Consider the following 16,659-nt stretch of genomic DNA (forward strand, 5'->3'; position numbering starts at 1 on the left):
TTCTGCACAATGTTATAACAGCAAATGCGCTCTGCTGTAGGGGGTGCCTCGTTCTCAGCGATGACAAATGTATTCCCTACATTGCCCTCAACTATTTGTTAGGATGATTCTGTGGGCTAGTAAATGTTTATGAAGTGCCTCTGCATCTCTGAACAACAGAAGAACCGAAGTGCAGCTGTTTTTTCTCAGTCCCACAGCATTGGCATAACCCCAAGAGGGGAACAGGGCACATGGGGCCGCGCTGATGGCTGTAGGGCAGAGCAGACAAATCAAGCAGTGAAGGGATGGAAGAGGGCACGCACAGCATGGACTTCCAAATAAATGACAGAAGGGTGCCAGGATCAATCCCTAAAACTTGGAGCTGCTCAGTGATTACAGAGATAAACTCCTGCTTGTGGAAGGAGTTATCAGCTGATAAACTTCAACGCTGATTCACATCAGTTACATTTGCATTGAGAATTTGGCCCATCAGACACAGAGCTCTCAAATGCTATGATATTTCTAAGTGGAGGCTTGACAGTCCAAATAATGTAAGAACAGTGCGCACAGAGCAGGTTTAGGAACACATGGGACATTTCAAATGTGATATAAAGTTTCCTTCAAGCCTTTGTTCAAGCTGAAGGCAAGATAAGCGTTTCATTATTCAGTAGGATGCCACTTCCCAGCTCCTTGGCTGGGAGAGAAGTGTTCCTGCTGCAAACCCTGCAGGCACAAAATGATGACCTCTCCATCTTCTGTGCAAAACCCAAACCTGCTCATAAATCAGGCGTTTATGGCTCTGCTGTTCCTCTGCGAGGGCATTCTGAGCGGTGGGATACCAGGAGGGCCAGGAAGGGCTGAAGTTTGTGCAGGTAAATATTTTGGAGATGTTTGGGTTGCAGAAGCCCTTTCAAAATCAGTCCAATCTCTGATGCTCAGCAATAGCTTTGCCTTTTGCTAAAGTGCTCCATGCACTCACCCATCACAAGGAGCCCAACACCCTCTTGCCCTTTTCATATCTGATCATGAAACAAAGGCTTTCTTTTTCTCTTTTCTTTTCTGAAGCTCTACAGAACTCTTTCCCTTACCTTTCGAGCAGGTATCAAATCAGACTTTATTCTTCCTGCTTTCAGAGTGGCTTTGCAAGCGAACAGGAATTGAATAGATGCCCATCAGTTCTCAAGCATGAGAGATCTCAAGGTGAAATAGGGACTTCTCAGGCCTGCTGCAGATCCGGGCAGTGAGGTTTACTCCTCGGTGTGTTTGCAGTTGCTAAGCAATGATCCCAAGGGTTGCTACGTCTCACCCACCACTCGGAATTGCTGCAGGCTGTCTTTTGGCTTTGGCAGGCCAACAGACAACTCCTGTGCTGAACTTAGAGCCTTGCTGTCACACAGCTGAAAACAAAACAGGGCTCTGAATAGCAACAGACAGCACTGTGAGCACAAACAGTCAGAAGGAGAATCCACAGGTGCCCGGTGACAGGTTTACCTTCACATTCAAGGTCTGTTAAGTCCAGCGCTGTCAAAAGTCCCTTGCAAGGAAAACAGATGTGAGAATCTGAGGGAGACAAAGAGCAGCACGATGAACTCCCCTTTGCAGTTCACAACTTGTTGCTGTTACAATCAACTTACACATCTACTTTTTTTTTTCTATGAAAGCTCAATGAAAAAAATACTCTCTTTTCTTAAAGCTTTTTTAACCCCCAAACAAGAGCTTGCAAATGCAAACGGAAGGTGGGATCCCAAAGGCTCCGTGTGTTTCTGCAAGTGGGATCCCGTGGGTTAAGCAAACTTTTAATTGCCCCCTATTTAACTTGGCTGCTATCTGACAATGTTTTCGCTAAGCAAAGTGTATCCTTTTATTATGCCATCAAATACTTGCACTGTTGACAAAATAATGGGCTGAATATGTCATCACAGATGTTTCGCTGGAATTGCTGCTTCTATCTTTTTGTTTTGTTTTGTTTTTCTGTTTAAGATACGCATTTTGGAAGCATTCTGTTGCCTCGTGCAGCTGATGCCAAGATTGAGCAATGAAAGCCCCATCACTCAGTAACAGTAAGTCACGTTGGGCAGGGAAATGCTCACAGCATGTTGAAGAAAGCAGGCAATTCCATAAACCCAGCCCACCTACAGCCCCACATCCCTCAGAGGAAGCACGGGGCTGTGAGCCCAGGCACTGAGCACCATGCTTTCAGCACAGGGCACAGCATGGCCACAGCTCCCATCCTCCTGCCTGCACAGCCCTGCTGTGCCCTGCCATGGCTCTGTTCAGTCGGAATCCATCTGCTTGGAGCAGCCTCCTTCACATCTAAATGCTGCTGCTGAAAAGCACATGCAAATTACACCTTGCTAATGGCTCAAAAAAGCATTGCAAACTGTGATTACTGCAGCTAATAACTGATACGTTTGACCTTTAGCTAACTGTAGATGGTAGCTCCATTGTGGTGGATGCATTTATAAGCTGCTCACTGTTCAAATGCCTGCAAGAGCTGTATGATCATAGCACGGAATTGTATGGGTTGGAAGGGACCTCTAGAGATCATCGAATCCAACTCCCCATATCTGAATATTACACAAAAGTCTATTTTGGAAGCTGGTTTAAATAGTTATTTCTTGATAGTAATCCTAACCTATTTCTCAAAATGAGGAATGAAACAGCAGCCCCTGCACTCGGCCAAACCTGCACAGAACAGAAGATGCATGCCTTGAAGCAGAGCTATGTTGTCATATGACAGAGCAGACCTTCCCCACCCTCAGCTGTGAGTCCTGCCCCTGCTGCAAAGGACAGCAAAGGCTTTGCAGCAGCACTGCCTGGCACATGCATGGCAAGGAATCTTCTGCTCAGCTTCCTGCACGGAACCAACCACTGAGCACTGCTGTCTGTGCTTCTCACCTTCCCAATGCTGCCTGCAAAGGGCCCTGCAGGGTCATTTTTAGCTGAAAGGAAGAAGTGTTTTCCCATAGGATGATGTACTTCTTCTGTTTCACAGGGAACAAATCAGGGAGAAAAAATAACGCGGATAACAAACATCATATGTGAGTAAGCATATATAGCAGCAAATCTAAATGATCTTTAGAGTTACTGGGAACAAAAGGGATCCCATATGCTCTGCTACATTGCTGATCCATGACATGTTTCACTTCTGCTCCTTCCTGAACTGGGTGAGAACAAAATAAAAATTATATGACTGTATTACATTAATACGGTCATGGAAGCATACTTTATGGAGATAATTCCAGGGGGAAGTAGCAACTATTGATGCGAAAGAAGTGCTGTTGAAACTATAACTGGAATTTCTCCCAGCAGCCCACCTGGCTGTGCCTCCCCGCTCGGGAGCACAGCTCCGCCGCAGCACCGCCCAGCCGCCAGGGGGCGCCAGGCGGCCCGGCCGAGCCTGATTGCGGGGCGCTGCGGAGCGGGACCCCCTGACGCTGTTTGGATGTATGGGGGGTATTTGAGCCCTGACAGCCCTTCCAAGATGCAAACGCTATGAACCAAGTGCTCAGAATGTTGGATGGGATTTAAATATACGGTCGGGTAAAGGAGAGCCTGTGCTGTCCCGTGCTTAGAATGGCTCGTGCTGGCCGGGCGCAGAGCTCCCATCAGATGCAAGGCAGCTGGCGGGCTGGGAGCACGAGGCTGAGAGCCCACGTCAAATCACAGAGCCGTTCCGGTTGGAAAGGAGCTCTCAGATCCCCACCCTATCCCACCATGCCCGCTGCCCTCAGTGCCACATCCCCCCGGCTCCTCAGCGCTCCAAGGACGGGGATCCCCCACCCCAGCTCCCCGTGACGCTCCATCCCAGCTTCCCCTCTCGTGCTGCTGCTGGGAGCACAGCCGACCCCAGCTCGCTGCCACCTGCTCTCAGGGCACTTAGGGGCGATGTGGGCTCCCCTGGGCTTGAAAGCATCGCGCCTTTGTCTCAGACCCCAAACTGCCCGGCAATATTGCGCTCTGGGCATACTTTAATGCTTCAGATATCACGTGTACTTATCAGACGAGCTTTTTGCTCGGACACTAAATTATAAAGAAGAATTACAAGCCGTTTTCAGTGCTCAAAGAGCACTCCGCCTCAGGCGGTGCCGGCACACGCTCCCTCACGCACGCCGGCACCGCAAGGGTTAACCGCCCCCAGAGGCGGCGCCGCGCTGACAGCTCGCGCATGCGCCGTGCCGCCTCATTGTGCCCGGCCGGCCCGGCCCCAGCGCGCCTCAGTCGGCGAGCGGCCGTCGGCGCGCGTGGAGCTGCTGCCCCCTGCGGCCGGCGCCGCGCCACCTCCGCTCCCCCCGCCCTCCTCCTCCTCCCCGCCCGCCATGGAGTAAGGCCCCCGCCGGCCGGACGGGTGGCTCCGCCGCCGCTCCTCGATGGCTCTGGTCACGGTGCAGCGCTCGCCTACCCCCAGCGCCACCTCCAGCCCCTGCGCCTCGGTGAGTCCGCCCGCCCTGCGCCGAGGGGAGCGCGGCGCTCTGTGGTGGCCGTTGGGGGTCCGGCGCGCGGAACTGCGCATGCGCCGGGCGGATCGCGCGCCCCGACCCGCGGCCCCGCCGAGCAGCGCCGTACGAAGCGCGGGGCCAGGCGGGGCAGAGCCGGGCAGAGCCGGGGCGGCATCTCGGCGGGCCGCGGGGAGCCCTCGGGCTGCGGGGAGCGGGATTCCCTGCCCCGCCCGCGGCCCCGCAGCGCAGCCGGGTGGATTCCGCGTTGGCGGTGGGAGAGGGCAGGGAGCGCCGAGCCGATCCATCGGACGGCACGCCTGGTGTCCGCACCGAGCGGCCCTCCGGGAACGCGCGGCTTGTGCTGTTATGGGCTTTTTCTTTTTCCTTCCTTGTAGCGCTGTGGGCCGAGGCTTGAAATCCCCATCGCTCCCGTGGCGGGGGGCGGCAGGACCGCTCGGTCGGCTGCTTTGGTTTCTCTTTATCTCACTCCATGTCTCCCATAAGATCTGTTTATTTAGCGACGCGTTTAATTCCTACCTGTGTTTCTTTGCCATCAATATTAATGCATTGCATTACTTCCCCTTCTGCCTGCCTTACCTCCCCAGCCCTCCTTTCCTCACGGGTTTCTCGCATTTAAGAGCTCTCATGGCAGAAGTAGGTCCCTCTTGGCATCCTCCCGACTTCCACTTGGATGTGCAGTCCCTTCCTTTGTTAAGTATTTGATACAGGTGAGCAATTAGCTGTATTCTGTAAGGTTTTCCCACCTGAAACAGCCAGGCTCTTTTCTAACCTGGTTACCTGGCTCCTTTAGATAGGGATCACTCAGTGTGATAAGAACACATTTCTGTTCTTCGTTTGATACCCACACCAGTGCTTGAGCTCTGCACAGTTCTTAGGTACATAAGCTGCTCCCTTCAGGTCTGGCACATCCACAGGATGCTTCTCTCCGTGCCTCTGTGCTCTTCCCTCCATCTCTCAGCACTCAGCTGCAATCTGTACCGCTGCTTTTAGTGCCCATACAAACACAAGTGTGGGACTGTGCTCCTAATCTGGTTCTGCTTCTCATAATTTCTTCTTCTTTCTCAGTCTTTTCTCGCGGTTTGAAGTGGAAACGATGCTCCTCACGTTCTGTCCTTAACTGCTGTCAAGCGTACTTTTCAACTATGCATTTCCTGTGGCAGCTTCCTCACCATGTTCTGGGGTTGGCCTGCCCTTTTAGCCCTGGAGTTGGTTGGTTCTTCATCCTTCTGTCAGCGTTTTGTTCAACTTGTGTGTCGTTTCCCTTCATCTCTGAGTTGTTTCTTCATAATGGAAACTTCCAGCATCGTTTCAGGTGTTTCATCGTTTCCTTCTGAGGCTGCCAAGGCCTGGTGAACAGGGCAGGCACCTTTTGAGTCGTCCTGAAGGCTGTGCTCCTGCAAGCCTGCCTTCTTATGGATGGCTGTCATTACGGAGCCTTGAATCTTTCATTATTACAAGAGGTTATTTCAGCCTATCTGTTGTAAACTCTTTGAGATAGCTTCAGTGTGGGCTGATAACTGCATCTCAAAGTTTCCTTTTTGAAAGGGAGTTCATCTTGCTCAGTGATTTCTGGGAGAGGTGTAAGGCTCTATCTTGCTGCCTGAGCCCCTGCTGTATCTGAAGGAAGATTGTCTGATAACTGCTGGGATTTACTGGTCAAATTGTGGGCAGGAAAAAAGAAAGTAAGCTTGTATGTATGGCTGTGTCTGGTTCAGTACCCGGGTTGCTAAGAATTTTGAGGACAGAAATGAATTCTCTTTTAAATTGTTTGAATATTTCTTTTCCCCCCTTTAGAGGTAAGATTCTCAGACAAGGAGAAAGGGTGAAACTGATGTCCTTAAACTGATTTCTTGCATTAAGCATGCCCTATAAACAGTTATAATTGGCTCTTCTGGATTCAGGGGAATAGCTGATCTGAATCGCTCTGAATCGGATGGCTTTTATTTATAGGCCTTTATCCTGTTCTCATTGCCATAGAGCAGCTCATGAGGTTTCGCTTCAGGCTGGTGTCGGAGGGCAGGGCTGCAGGAGAGTGCAGGTGCCAGGCGTTGGAGAGGGGCTGCTTGGGCCTTCGTTTGTGCTGCTAAGTCAGATTTGTCTTTCTCCTGTGTGTGCAGTGGTGTTTGGTCCCTTCAGAAGAAGGACGTGTGTCCAGGTGAAGAAATTGCCCTTGATAGCAGGATGTAGCAGCGGGCACAGCGACCTCATGAGCAAAAGCAATGGGATGAAGCACTTTGCCCACAGCTGCTGCTCAGGTTTGCTGTCAGAGCTCTGCTGGAGTGAGGTGAAGAAACCTGTCCCATCCGAGTGGGAAAGAAGGGAAATGTGTTTTCTTTGTTTAAACAAAAACTAGCATTTTGAAAGGGAATAAGCGACTTTGCTTGGGCTGCATTGTTGTTCAAGACAGCTGTTAAACTGGCCTGTAAACAAATACTGAAGTTAATTGAGCCGCTGGTATCTCTAAGCAATGAGCTCTCTGTTCCTGTGGAACTGCACAAGTTCTACTCTGACAAACCTGGGCTGCCTCCATTGCTCACTCCATAGTGAAGCACAAACCTGGGCTGCCTCCGTTGCTCACTCCATAGTGAAGCACAAACCTGGGCTGCCTCCATTGCTCACTCCATAGTGAAGCACGGACGCAGCAGCCACAGTGCCATGCCCAGGGCAGGCTGCGTGCAGGCAGTGTGGTGCAGCAGAGAGGAGCTGCTATGCACTGCATGCCTCCCAGTGCTGCGAGTGCTGCTGTCTGAGGCCCTGCAGGTTGTTGGGTTCCCCATCCAGCAGGCCAGCATCACATCTGTGCCGTCCTGTGATGCCAGCAGCTCTCAGGCTCTTTGTAGACTTCTGGTAATTATGTGTGTTGGGATATAATATATTGAAACTTGTGCTTTTAAATTATTCTTATGCACGGTTCTGCAGAACAAAAGCTGCGATTCCTTTTAAGTGCTGGCGTTCCTCAGCCTAACGCTTATCTGCTCTGAAGGGAAGAAGCTGGGCAGGCAATCTGGCCCTTGCTGCTCTCACTGCTCGCTGTCTTCCCTACCCTCAGGGACGCAATATGCTGTGTTGGAAGGGAGAGACTGACCCAGAAAGAGAGGATGTTCTGCATAGATTGTTCTAAAATGCACGGTTTAAAAAATAAGTAAGTTTAAAGCAAATGAGAACATAAACTGTTTGACTTCCCCTCCTCCATCCCAGGGGAGCAGCCTGCAGGAAGCACAGCCCTGCACATGTGTCTGAGGGTCTCTGTCGTGTTTTGCTGCTGGAGCACACAGGAAATATTTTCCTGCTTATTTATGCTTCAGCTAAATATAACATTTCTCCACCTCTGGCGCTGCAATTACTATTAAACAACGTGGCAATTGGAGTTTGGTCATTGACAAATCTTCCTCTGACACGGAAGTCCCATTTAAATTAGTTAAGATCTTGATAGCTCTGCTTGTATAATGTCATGGAGGGGACTGCAGGCTGGCTAAGGGAGCAGTGTTCTCCTTTGAAACATTTAGTAGGCCCAGCAGTGCCTTCTTTAAAGATGCTCCCATCTCTTACTCGCTATTTTTCACCAACTGATGTTTTATAGTTTTCCTAATGAGAACTTACTGACTTAAAGGACATACTGAATATAAAATGCCTTTTTCTCTCGTGCCTCCTACTAGTTTACTGTAAGGTTTCTTTGCAAAGCTGGCAGCTGCTGTGTCCTCCTCTTGCTGCTTTGTTTCCTGGGGCATTACGAGTTGCCAGCTTTGGAGTATTGCTATCATGACCAGTGAAGTGCAGCCCAAAGAAGCAGTGGTGGGCAGGTCAGCCCCCCTCTATTGCCTGCTCACTTTATTTCAGTGTTGACCCCAGGATGGTCGTTCACAGGTTGAAGGAAGTTTTGTCTTGGTACCAGTTTTGCCTTTTCTTATTCCTTGGGGTGTGATGCTGCTTGTGGCATCCCAGATAGGAAAGTTGCAGCTTTCAAAATACAAAGTTAAATGGGAGCAGTGAGTGAAACGGGCACTGCACTGATCTCCTCTTGAGCTGCAGCTGCACTGAGTTCATGTGTAGGGGAAAAAAACTCATTTAAAAATTGGGTGAGATGCTGTAAGGAGTCGCTGTCTGCCTGCTGCGATCCGTGCTGTCAGAGCAGCCAAGGAAGGCTGAGAGCTTGGGCTGCTGTGTGTATCTGCTGTTATTCTGAGCCACTGAAACATTTACTTAGAGCTGTGTGAATGAAGGCTGCCATTCAAACAGGGATCTGCTGGAAGTGTCTTGGTGTGAGAGGGCACTGACCGAGGATTTCCACTTCCTTGAAATTAAATCCTGAGAGATCTGTCACTGCAGCTGCTGTGTCTTGGGGAATTTCCCGAGACAGAAGATGGCCTATGGGCAGCTCAGCTCTGTGTGGCTGCTCACAGCCTGCAGCTCAGGGCTTCGTCTGCAGTCACAACAAACCACGTCCTCCCAGCACCTTTGTGACTCGGCCCTGCTGAGGTAAGGCAGCTCTGTGCAGCGCAGTGCTGCCAGCTCTCGCTGTCCTTGTGAGGCCGTCGTGGGCAGCAGACTTCAGAAATGCTCCCGTGTTTCTCGAGCTCGGTTGACTCGAAGCTTTCACTGTCTGGCCTCTGCACGTCCTTTTAGCAGTAGGTGTGCACTGAGCTGCTCTTCTTCTCCGAGTGGTGCTTGCTTTATGTAAGCTGGCCTGGCAACGTGAAGGCAGCGCTCTTGTCAGCTGCCTGCTCCGAGTCTCTGAGCTGTTCAGTTCAGCCTGGGAATTTAATCAGAGCCTCATTTCTGATTAGTTTGAATATCCTTCTAATTTATTAGGTAATGAGAGTAATGCACGTGTCGTTGGTGTAAAGGGATCTTGAAAGCAAAGGAAGAAATAGATATCTATTAGTAGTAGTTGGGAATTCGGACAAGAGAAACAGGATTTCTAATACATTGGCTGGAAGCTGTTCCTCTGCAGGGTTCTGCTTCAAGGGATAAAAACTGATGAAGGCTAAAACCACATTTGCATTTCTGAGTTGGGTTGTACAAAGCCATTAGGTCCCAGAACCACCTACAAAATGCTGCGCCTATTGCGTGTGTAACACTGCAGTATCTGTGCCTTGTGTGTTTTATCATTTGGGCAGGCTTCATATATGCCAATAGCTTTTTGCCCAAGTGCAATTGCTCTGGGTCTGCCTCTTATCAGCATTGCTCACTGCAGGCTGATCAGAAGGCACAGAACGTTGCTGTAGGATGAGTCATGCAGTTAAGCAGCTTGTTGCTTCCATGGTGAGACGCACCCTTGTTGTGTATGCCAGCAATCATGAAACTCCTGGCAAATACCCTGTGACGTGAACTTCTTATGGCCTTGGTAAATGAAATGCCTGTGGCACTTGCTGGGATGTGTTTTGTTTGTGCCTGCTCGCTGCTTTTGGATATTTTGCTCCTCCTTCTCCCACGGAACTCCTCAGCTGAGACTTCAGTGAAGAAATTACAGCATCAGTGCAGAGCATTTCAGGGTGAAATTAGGGGGGCACTTAAAGCCACAGCTTTCTAATGTCTTTGGTTACTTCACGAGAAGTCTAATCTGTCCTGTTTTGAAATAACTGTTCTATCACAGATCATCCTGTCCCTGTGCTGAGCTCAGGAGGCGGTTTGGATGCCTGATCTTTCCATTGCCCTGAGGGCAGCACACAGGGAGTGCATCTCTGGGAAGTGAGTGTGGGATTTGTGATGCAGGCTCCTTGTTGCACAGCTCACCTCCAGCCCACAGCCCAGTGAGGTGAGCCAGGAGCCACTCTGAGGTGAAAGTAGGATCTGTAGGGCAGAAGACCCCAAGCTAGCTCCTGCGTGCTGTGGATCCATCGGGTCATACATTGTCTCTCCTCAGTAGGCTCTAACACACTTGCAGCAGCGGTTGGTGTTGATGCTGTCTCATTAGGAGACAATCTGCAAGCTGCTGCTGTTCGTTTTCTGTAAGTGGCTTTGTGTTGTTAGTGGGACAGCCCAGCAGGAGGTCAGGATGGGCTCCAAGCACAAGTTTACCTTCTCTCTCAAGCACCAGAAGTAGTTGGGTGAGAGTGGCAGCAGGAGGCTTTTGTTGAGGGTTACTGCTTCCACTTCTTAGCTCTCAAGGCCTCCTTAGCAAAAATGCAAGAGCTGCTGAGCTGGACACCTTTATCTTCAATTTTTAACTGAATTTCATATCTGAGAAATGGGTTCTTAACGTGGAAAGCTGGTCTTCTTGCAAGGGAATGCAATTGTCCAATTACTCTGGCTGGCTGCTGCCATGTCCCTTCTGTTTTGATGTACAGAATTATCACATTTAGCATTAATGTGAGAACTTCTAAGACTCGTTCAGCTGGCTTGGTTTACCTTCAGTGGCTAACATCTGAGAAATGTGTATATTAGATCCCTTAAGAAAAAAAAGGACAAAAAACACTCCAGGCTTTTCATCTTTATGCCTTTTAGCGTGATGATGAGAGGGAGGGCTTAGGGCATGTGCTGTGCATGTGAAATGCTGTGCTCTCTGAAGGAGAGCTTCGGAGGTAGCCTGAATTTTCTTCCTGGCCCTTTCATGTTTCTGGAATAGAGATTGAGTCTTTTTCTTCTCTAATCCTTTTTTGTTGATTGTTTTCCTTTCTACAGCCCTTCTGGATGATATGAAATAATTTAGGGATGCAGATCTGGGCTTGCTGTTCAGTGATTTGGATTTAAACACAGCGCTTCAAAAAGTGGTATTAAAGTTACAGGACAAGAAGAATATGGCAGCTAGTTGAAGTGTGAGCCCAGAAATGACAGAGTTCTCTTTTGCCTTTTAAAATTGCAGCATGGCTGACAAAGACTGAATTCATTTCCCAAACAAGCATTTTTTCTTATGTAACATCCAGCGAGTTTTGCTGGGGGGAGTTTCCTCTGCTTTTGTTTTCAGCTGAGTTGTGCTTAGGTGGGGTAGCTAGCTTAGGACTTCAAAAAGAGAAGTGAAACCAATCAACCTGTTCTCTGCTGCTTTTTGACGTTTCTGCCTTCGTGGTGATGTTTTTGGTTGGTCTCACAACAATGAAAAGACATTCAAGCCTGAACTTCAGCTTTTAAATGAATCTGCAGACGTTTGGTTCCCCTGTGGTGTGGGTTGGGTCTGGACGTAGAAATCTGTGCTCATGTTATCTCTGGCTGCTTGTCAGCTGCTGCTGCCTGCTGGCTGGGGAAGCTCCTCAGAGAGGTGGTGCAGATCAGTTGGCCTCGCTGTGCACCTGCATCTTAAACGGAAGGTCTGGGGGCAAAACAACGAGCGCAGCGTGTTTTGAGATGCCTTCCCTGTATTTGGGCTTTGTTATAGAAACTGTCAGCAAGGGAGGCGTTATCAGCTAGCACTTAGAGTACGGCTGGGATGGAAGAGGAGGGCGAGCGTTTGTCCCGTGCTCTGCAGATCCCCGCTCTCAACATGTGCTGTCGGCTGTGCCAGTCTCCTGCAGCCCACACTTCTGCTCTTTGAAGTGGAATTTTTCTTCCACGTACACCAGCCACTGCTCCAGTCTGCAGGGAGCTCTGTGTAACTGAGAGGTGTGCGTGTGTGGGGATGCTGAGATGGTTATTTCTGTCTGGCTCTCTTACAAGGAATGAAGTACGGTTTGATGTTCTCTTGAGGAGAGGGGAAAGCTTGGTGTCTGGTTAGAATTTGGCCTGAAGATGGTTTGACTTAAAATAAGCTTGAGGAAGCGTTCATGTCTTGGTTTTTAAACTTGAGATGCGGCTCATTTAAAAATAGTAAAACAAGCTGAGATTTCATTAAGTTTAAACTTAGAAGTTTGGTTTCAGGAGAGAGCGTCTGGATCCAAGGAGGGTTGGTATGAAGACAGCCCGAGGGGGAGGCAGTCTGTTGTCAGAACTTCGTGTAGTCGCTGTGAAACAGCACTTCCTGGACGTATTTGACTCTTCTTGGACTCCGCTCTGATGTGAATCCTGCTTTGCCTGCGCTGTGGGAAATACTGAAAAGCCCCAAAGCTCTCGAGGTGCATCAGCAGTGGGTGAGCAGAGGGCCTTCCTGCAGGGGAGGGGACACAGAGGGATCTTCCAGCTGTGTTCTGATGGCAGCCAGCTTTGCCAGCGTGCAGCCCTCTGTTCTGAGCACAGCTCGGGCCCTGCAGCTCAGTGCTGGAGCACCACTGCTCAGCCCTGCTCTCTGCCTCAGCCCTGGCGCTGCCCCCATCACAGCATCAGGAGGAGAAGCTGCTCCCAAGAGTCTTTAAAGCGCGATGGTGGCTCTGACTGAAATGGAATAATCGTGTTTTAAAGGGTGCTCTAAAGCTTTATAAATATTAATTTTGTTCTTTTGTTTCCTAATAAAGGGGTTTGATTCATAAAATCGCTATTTATTTATTAACCTGACAAACTAATAGCAAGCTCTCTTCTTTCAGTGTGTGCATGTGCCATATCACAATTCTGCTTGTCACCATACATAAGAACTTCATTCATCTGCTTTAAAATGTCATTGATAACAACTTGGCAGTGGCCCAGCTCGGAGCAAGTTAACTACAAAAGGCTGCATTGTAAACCTTTCTGAGAGTACATGCTACATTAAGTCTAAAATTAAAGTACAGCCTGGTCCAGGCTGCATCTAACTGCCAAATAGCTTCAAACCTCTGAAAAAGTGGGGCTCTGTGCCTGAAAATGGGATAGATTGGAATTAAGGCTGCATTCTGCTCACTTAAACCCTCAAGGTACCGAATTTATAGACCTTGTGAGATGGGAGAGGATATCCTAGTGAACCACAAGTAGCAAAATGAAGACCTGGTTATTTCCTTTGGTCTCTTCTTTCTTTGACTGAAGGCCCAGGATGAGAAGTGCAGTCTGCAAATGAGCCTCTGGGAGTGAATTGAAGTGATTTTGGAATGGTGCTTTGTGTCGTTTGTCATAACCTTCCCCGACCCCAGCTGCAGTCTGCTCACCAAACACGTTTGTTCACCTGTGGGTTCCCATGGTGCAAGCAGTGCCTGGCATTGCTGTGTGTGTGGTGAGGCGCTGCTCGTGGGGGCTGCTGTGTCCGTGCAGCCCCGGTTAACCCAGCTAGTGTCACTGGACTAAGTGGAGCAGAGCATGAGGCTTTCAGGCATCTTCATGCCAGGTCTCCTGGGAGCAGTGTGAGCACATTCTTAGCATCATGCTCATCCTATGCTCTGAGGATGGGGATGGCTCGGGCAGTGCAGTGAGGGGCTCTGAAGGGTGTATGGTCTGATAGCTGGCGTGGGGACAGCGAGAGCCTTCAGGAAAGCAAAGAGGGGGGTATGATTTCATGCTTCTTCACTTCTGTGGTTTCTTTTGTTTTGTCTCTTTCTTGAGTATAGCATATGGACAGCGCCATGGGTTAGGGAGCTCTGCGTCTTCAGAGGCTTTTCCTATATAGCCTTCCACTGAAGTCAATGGGCGTGGAGGTAAGCTTTCTGACAACACTCCCACCACTCACTCTGCACCCTGGTGCACACAACACTTGTATTTGAGCATTGTTTTTTCCCCCCAAAAAAGTCGCATGCAGTTGCACAGTGAAGACACTGCTTATTTGCGTCGTGCAGGTCTGGTTGTAGCTGTTGAAGAGTGCAAGCAGTGAATATCAGTGTGGTAGACTTCACCAGTACTGCATGAGCACTTGCCACTGCTGTCAAACATTGCCACGGCCGATTAAAATACAACTTCACTGTTGATCTGTGAGATGAGTGAGGTTTGAGTGTAGGGCCGAATGTCACTGAGTGAAGTGTTTGTGCTCCCGATGTTCAGCACCTCTTGCTCTGCTGTGATTTATTTGTACCAGTTCTGAGTTTAGTCTGCCAATGAGTAATCACTTTATCACGAGCCACTCAGAGTCAGCGAGAGTTTCCTGTTTCCTCATCTTTCTGTTGATTTCCTTGCTGTTGAAATACAACTTTCTCCATTGAAACAAGGATGTTGCTGTACTCTTCGTCTTCCATAGAGTGGCCCAAAGGGAAGGGGAACCTCTGCAATATTCCCACAGGGATGTCGACATCTGGGTCTGGTGACTAAATTGTTATGATAAAACACAAATTCATTAGTTGATGCTGCTGAAATGCACTGACTTTTCTGTACTCCTCATAGGAGGCTTTAAAATATCCAGCTGCAGGCTGATCCTCTCCAAGCATGTGACTCTGACATCAGTCCTAGAAGTGAGGCGTTGAACTGCCTCCAAAAATGAGCTCATTGGGTGATATTCAATGCACTGATTTAACATAGAATTAGCTAATTTGATTACATGATCACCTGCACTTACTGTTTGAGTGTTGTGAACTCATTCCAGTGCTGGCTGCTGTCATTTAAGTGTTAGTGCTGTAACCCCAAGGTGCTCTCGGTAGGATGCCCTGCTGCTGCTGTGCGGTGGGAGCTGGGCTGGCAGAGCCTTCCCTATGGACACTAACATGCTGTAAGACTTGCCATGTTCCTTGACTTTTCTTCTCCCTCTCCCAGAAAGTTATAGGGGTATAAGGGTTTGGGACTGTTAAGCAAGCCTTCTAAAACAGCTCGTAAGACTTAGGGTTGTTTTTTTTCTTATGACTCTCTTGTCTTGTTTAAATGTCTGCATAAAAACACAGCTATGTCCCTTTGTGGGAATTTGGGCAGTGGTTTGGCTGAAATCTGCCCCACCATCCAGCCTACAGCAGCCAGTCATCACCAAAAACAAATTAAACCCTGGCGCGACCATCCTGGAGGCAAGTTGCATGTGCTGAGCTTCCTCACCTCCTCCAGCTTGAGGTCAGCAGTAATTGCAGACTTCCTCTCACGACCTGCACAGAGCGTTCAGGCAGCACATGGGAATGACAGTGATCCTGGATGCACCTATCCATTGTTTGGGAGACTTCAACACATTAAGCATTTACCTGTAGTCATGATGGGAGTATGTCTTAATTGCTGGTGTCTGAGCATATCAATGCATACCTGACAACATTTATTTTTCTAAGCATGGGAATTAGATAACCAGTATGTCAGCAGAAGGGTTCCTGTGAGATTACCCCAAAACAGTGTCATTTTTTTCTCCCCTCCCTCTGTCTTTTCTCCTTGCTACTGCATGTTGCAGGACTGCTTGCTCTGGAGATCCCTGCTGAATGAGGTCTTTATTGAGCTGGCCATAACATTGCTCTTCTCTTTCAAGAAATACTGCTGCTAGGACAGAGGATGACACTGTATCTCACAGGGCTGTTAGACAGTGTTGCCTGACTGTGATCTGTAACCAACTCAGGAATTGAGTTGGAAAAAACACTGAGGTTTTGCATAGGAAGCTAAAGTGAGGAGAAGCTCTTAAAGAAGTGCAGAGCAAGGGAAAAAAGCTCAGTTTGAAGAGCAAGCAGTAGCAAGTGATACGGGAAGAGTGCTGCTCCTGTAAGGGTGAGTGATGCTGCAGAGAAGCCGGGGGGCTGCGTGGTGCTGGCCCTGAGCTCTGCCACCCAGGGCGGTGGGATCCCTTCCTGCTGCCTGATTACAGGAAGCTGGCCCGTTTCCACAGTGAGTTCCTGAAACATCCTCGGCAGGGAGGAGGTTTGGGATGACAGAACGCTTATTCACACCCAGCATGTCAGCTACAGCAGCAGCTACCTGCAGTGGCTGGACGGCCGCTGCCTGTTTCCGTCACCTCCCAGAGGTGTGCCTCAGCCCCTGAGCCCGTGTTCTGCAGCACTACGTCAGCAGCATCCTTCCCGTGCTGTCTCTGCAAAATGAAATGAATGTCAGCCTTTCCCAGCGGAACACCTGCCCTGCACGTGTCCCAGGGTTGTTCAGAATGCACACAGGGCTGTGGATGTGCAGAGCTGAGCTGTACCCCGTGCTGCCCGAGGGCAGGCGAGGAGCCCAGCCTGCCTGCAGCCCAGAGAGCCCTGCCAGTGCCTGCAGGAGGGGGGTGGGGAGGGAAGCAGATGCTCCTCGGAAGTTCATACCGTGGTTAATAATGTAATTCACAGATGGTGGTGGAGGCCTTGAAGAGGCTTTCATGCAGTACTTACGAGCTGTAATAGACAGATCATCGCATAAGGGCTCGTAAATAGAGATGACTTAATCCCAAGGATGAGTCTGCAGCGATCTGTTTGATAGTGGCCCTGTGGCTCGCTGTAACCTTCTTATACAATCCAAAGCCTTTAGCATCCCTGAATGTGGAGCATTGCCCTCAGACTGGGCAGATCTCTGATAACAATGTCAAGATAAAATGCAAATACAGATTTGAGATCTCGAATGGAAATGGTTCTTATGGCAT

At 49.4% G+C, this 16,659-nt stretch overlaps 1 protein-coding gene across 1 annotated transcript in view; it reads left to right on the forward strand.

Annotated features, from left to right (window-relative positions):
* Positions 1–4,132: 4,132 nt before the first annotated feature.
* SSH2 (slingshot protein phosphatase 2) overlaps positions 4,133–16,659 on the forward strand; it is a 72,188-nt gene continuing 59,661 nt past the window's right edge. Inside the window, 4 exon segments of the mRNA XM_042829967.1 lie at positions 4,133–4,159; positions 4,161–4,273; positions 4,275–4,303; positions 4,306–4,412. Of these exon segments, the coding sequence (XP_042685901.1) occupies positions 4,148–4,159; positions 4,161–4,273; positions 4,275–4,303; positions 4,306–4,412 (261 nt within the window). The 5' untranslated portion in view covers positions 4,133–4,147.

This window comes from Centrocercus urophasianus, unplaced genomic scaffold, assembly GCF_019232065.1.
Source record: "Centrocercus urophasianus isolate 14NV4802_14NV808 unplaced genomic scaffold, USGS_Curo_1.0 seq_33, whole genome shotgun sequence".
Classification (NCBI taxonomy): domain Eukaryota; kingdom Metazoa; phylum Chordata; class Aves; order Galliformes; family Phasianidae; genus Centrocercus; species Centrocercus urophasianus.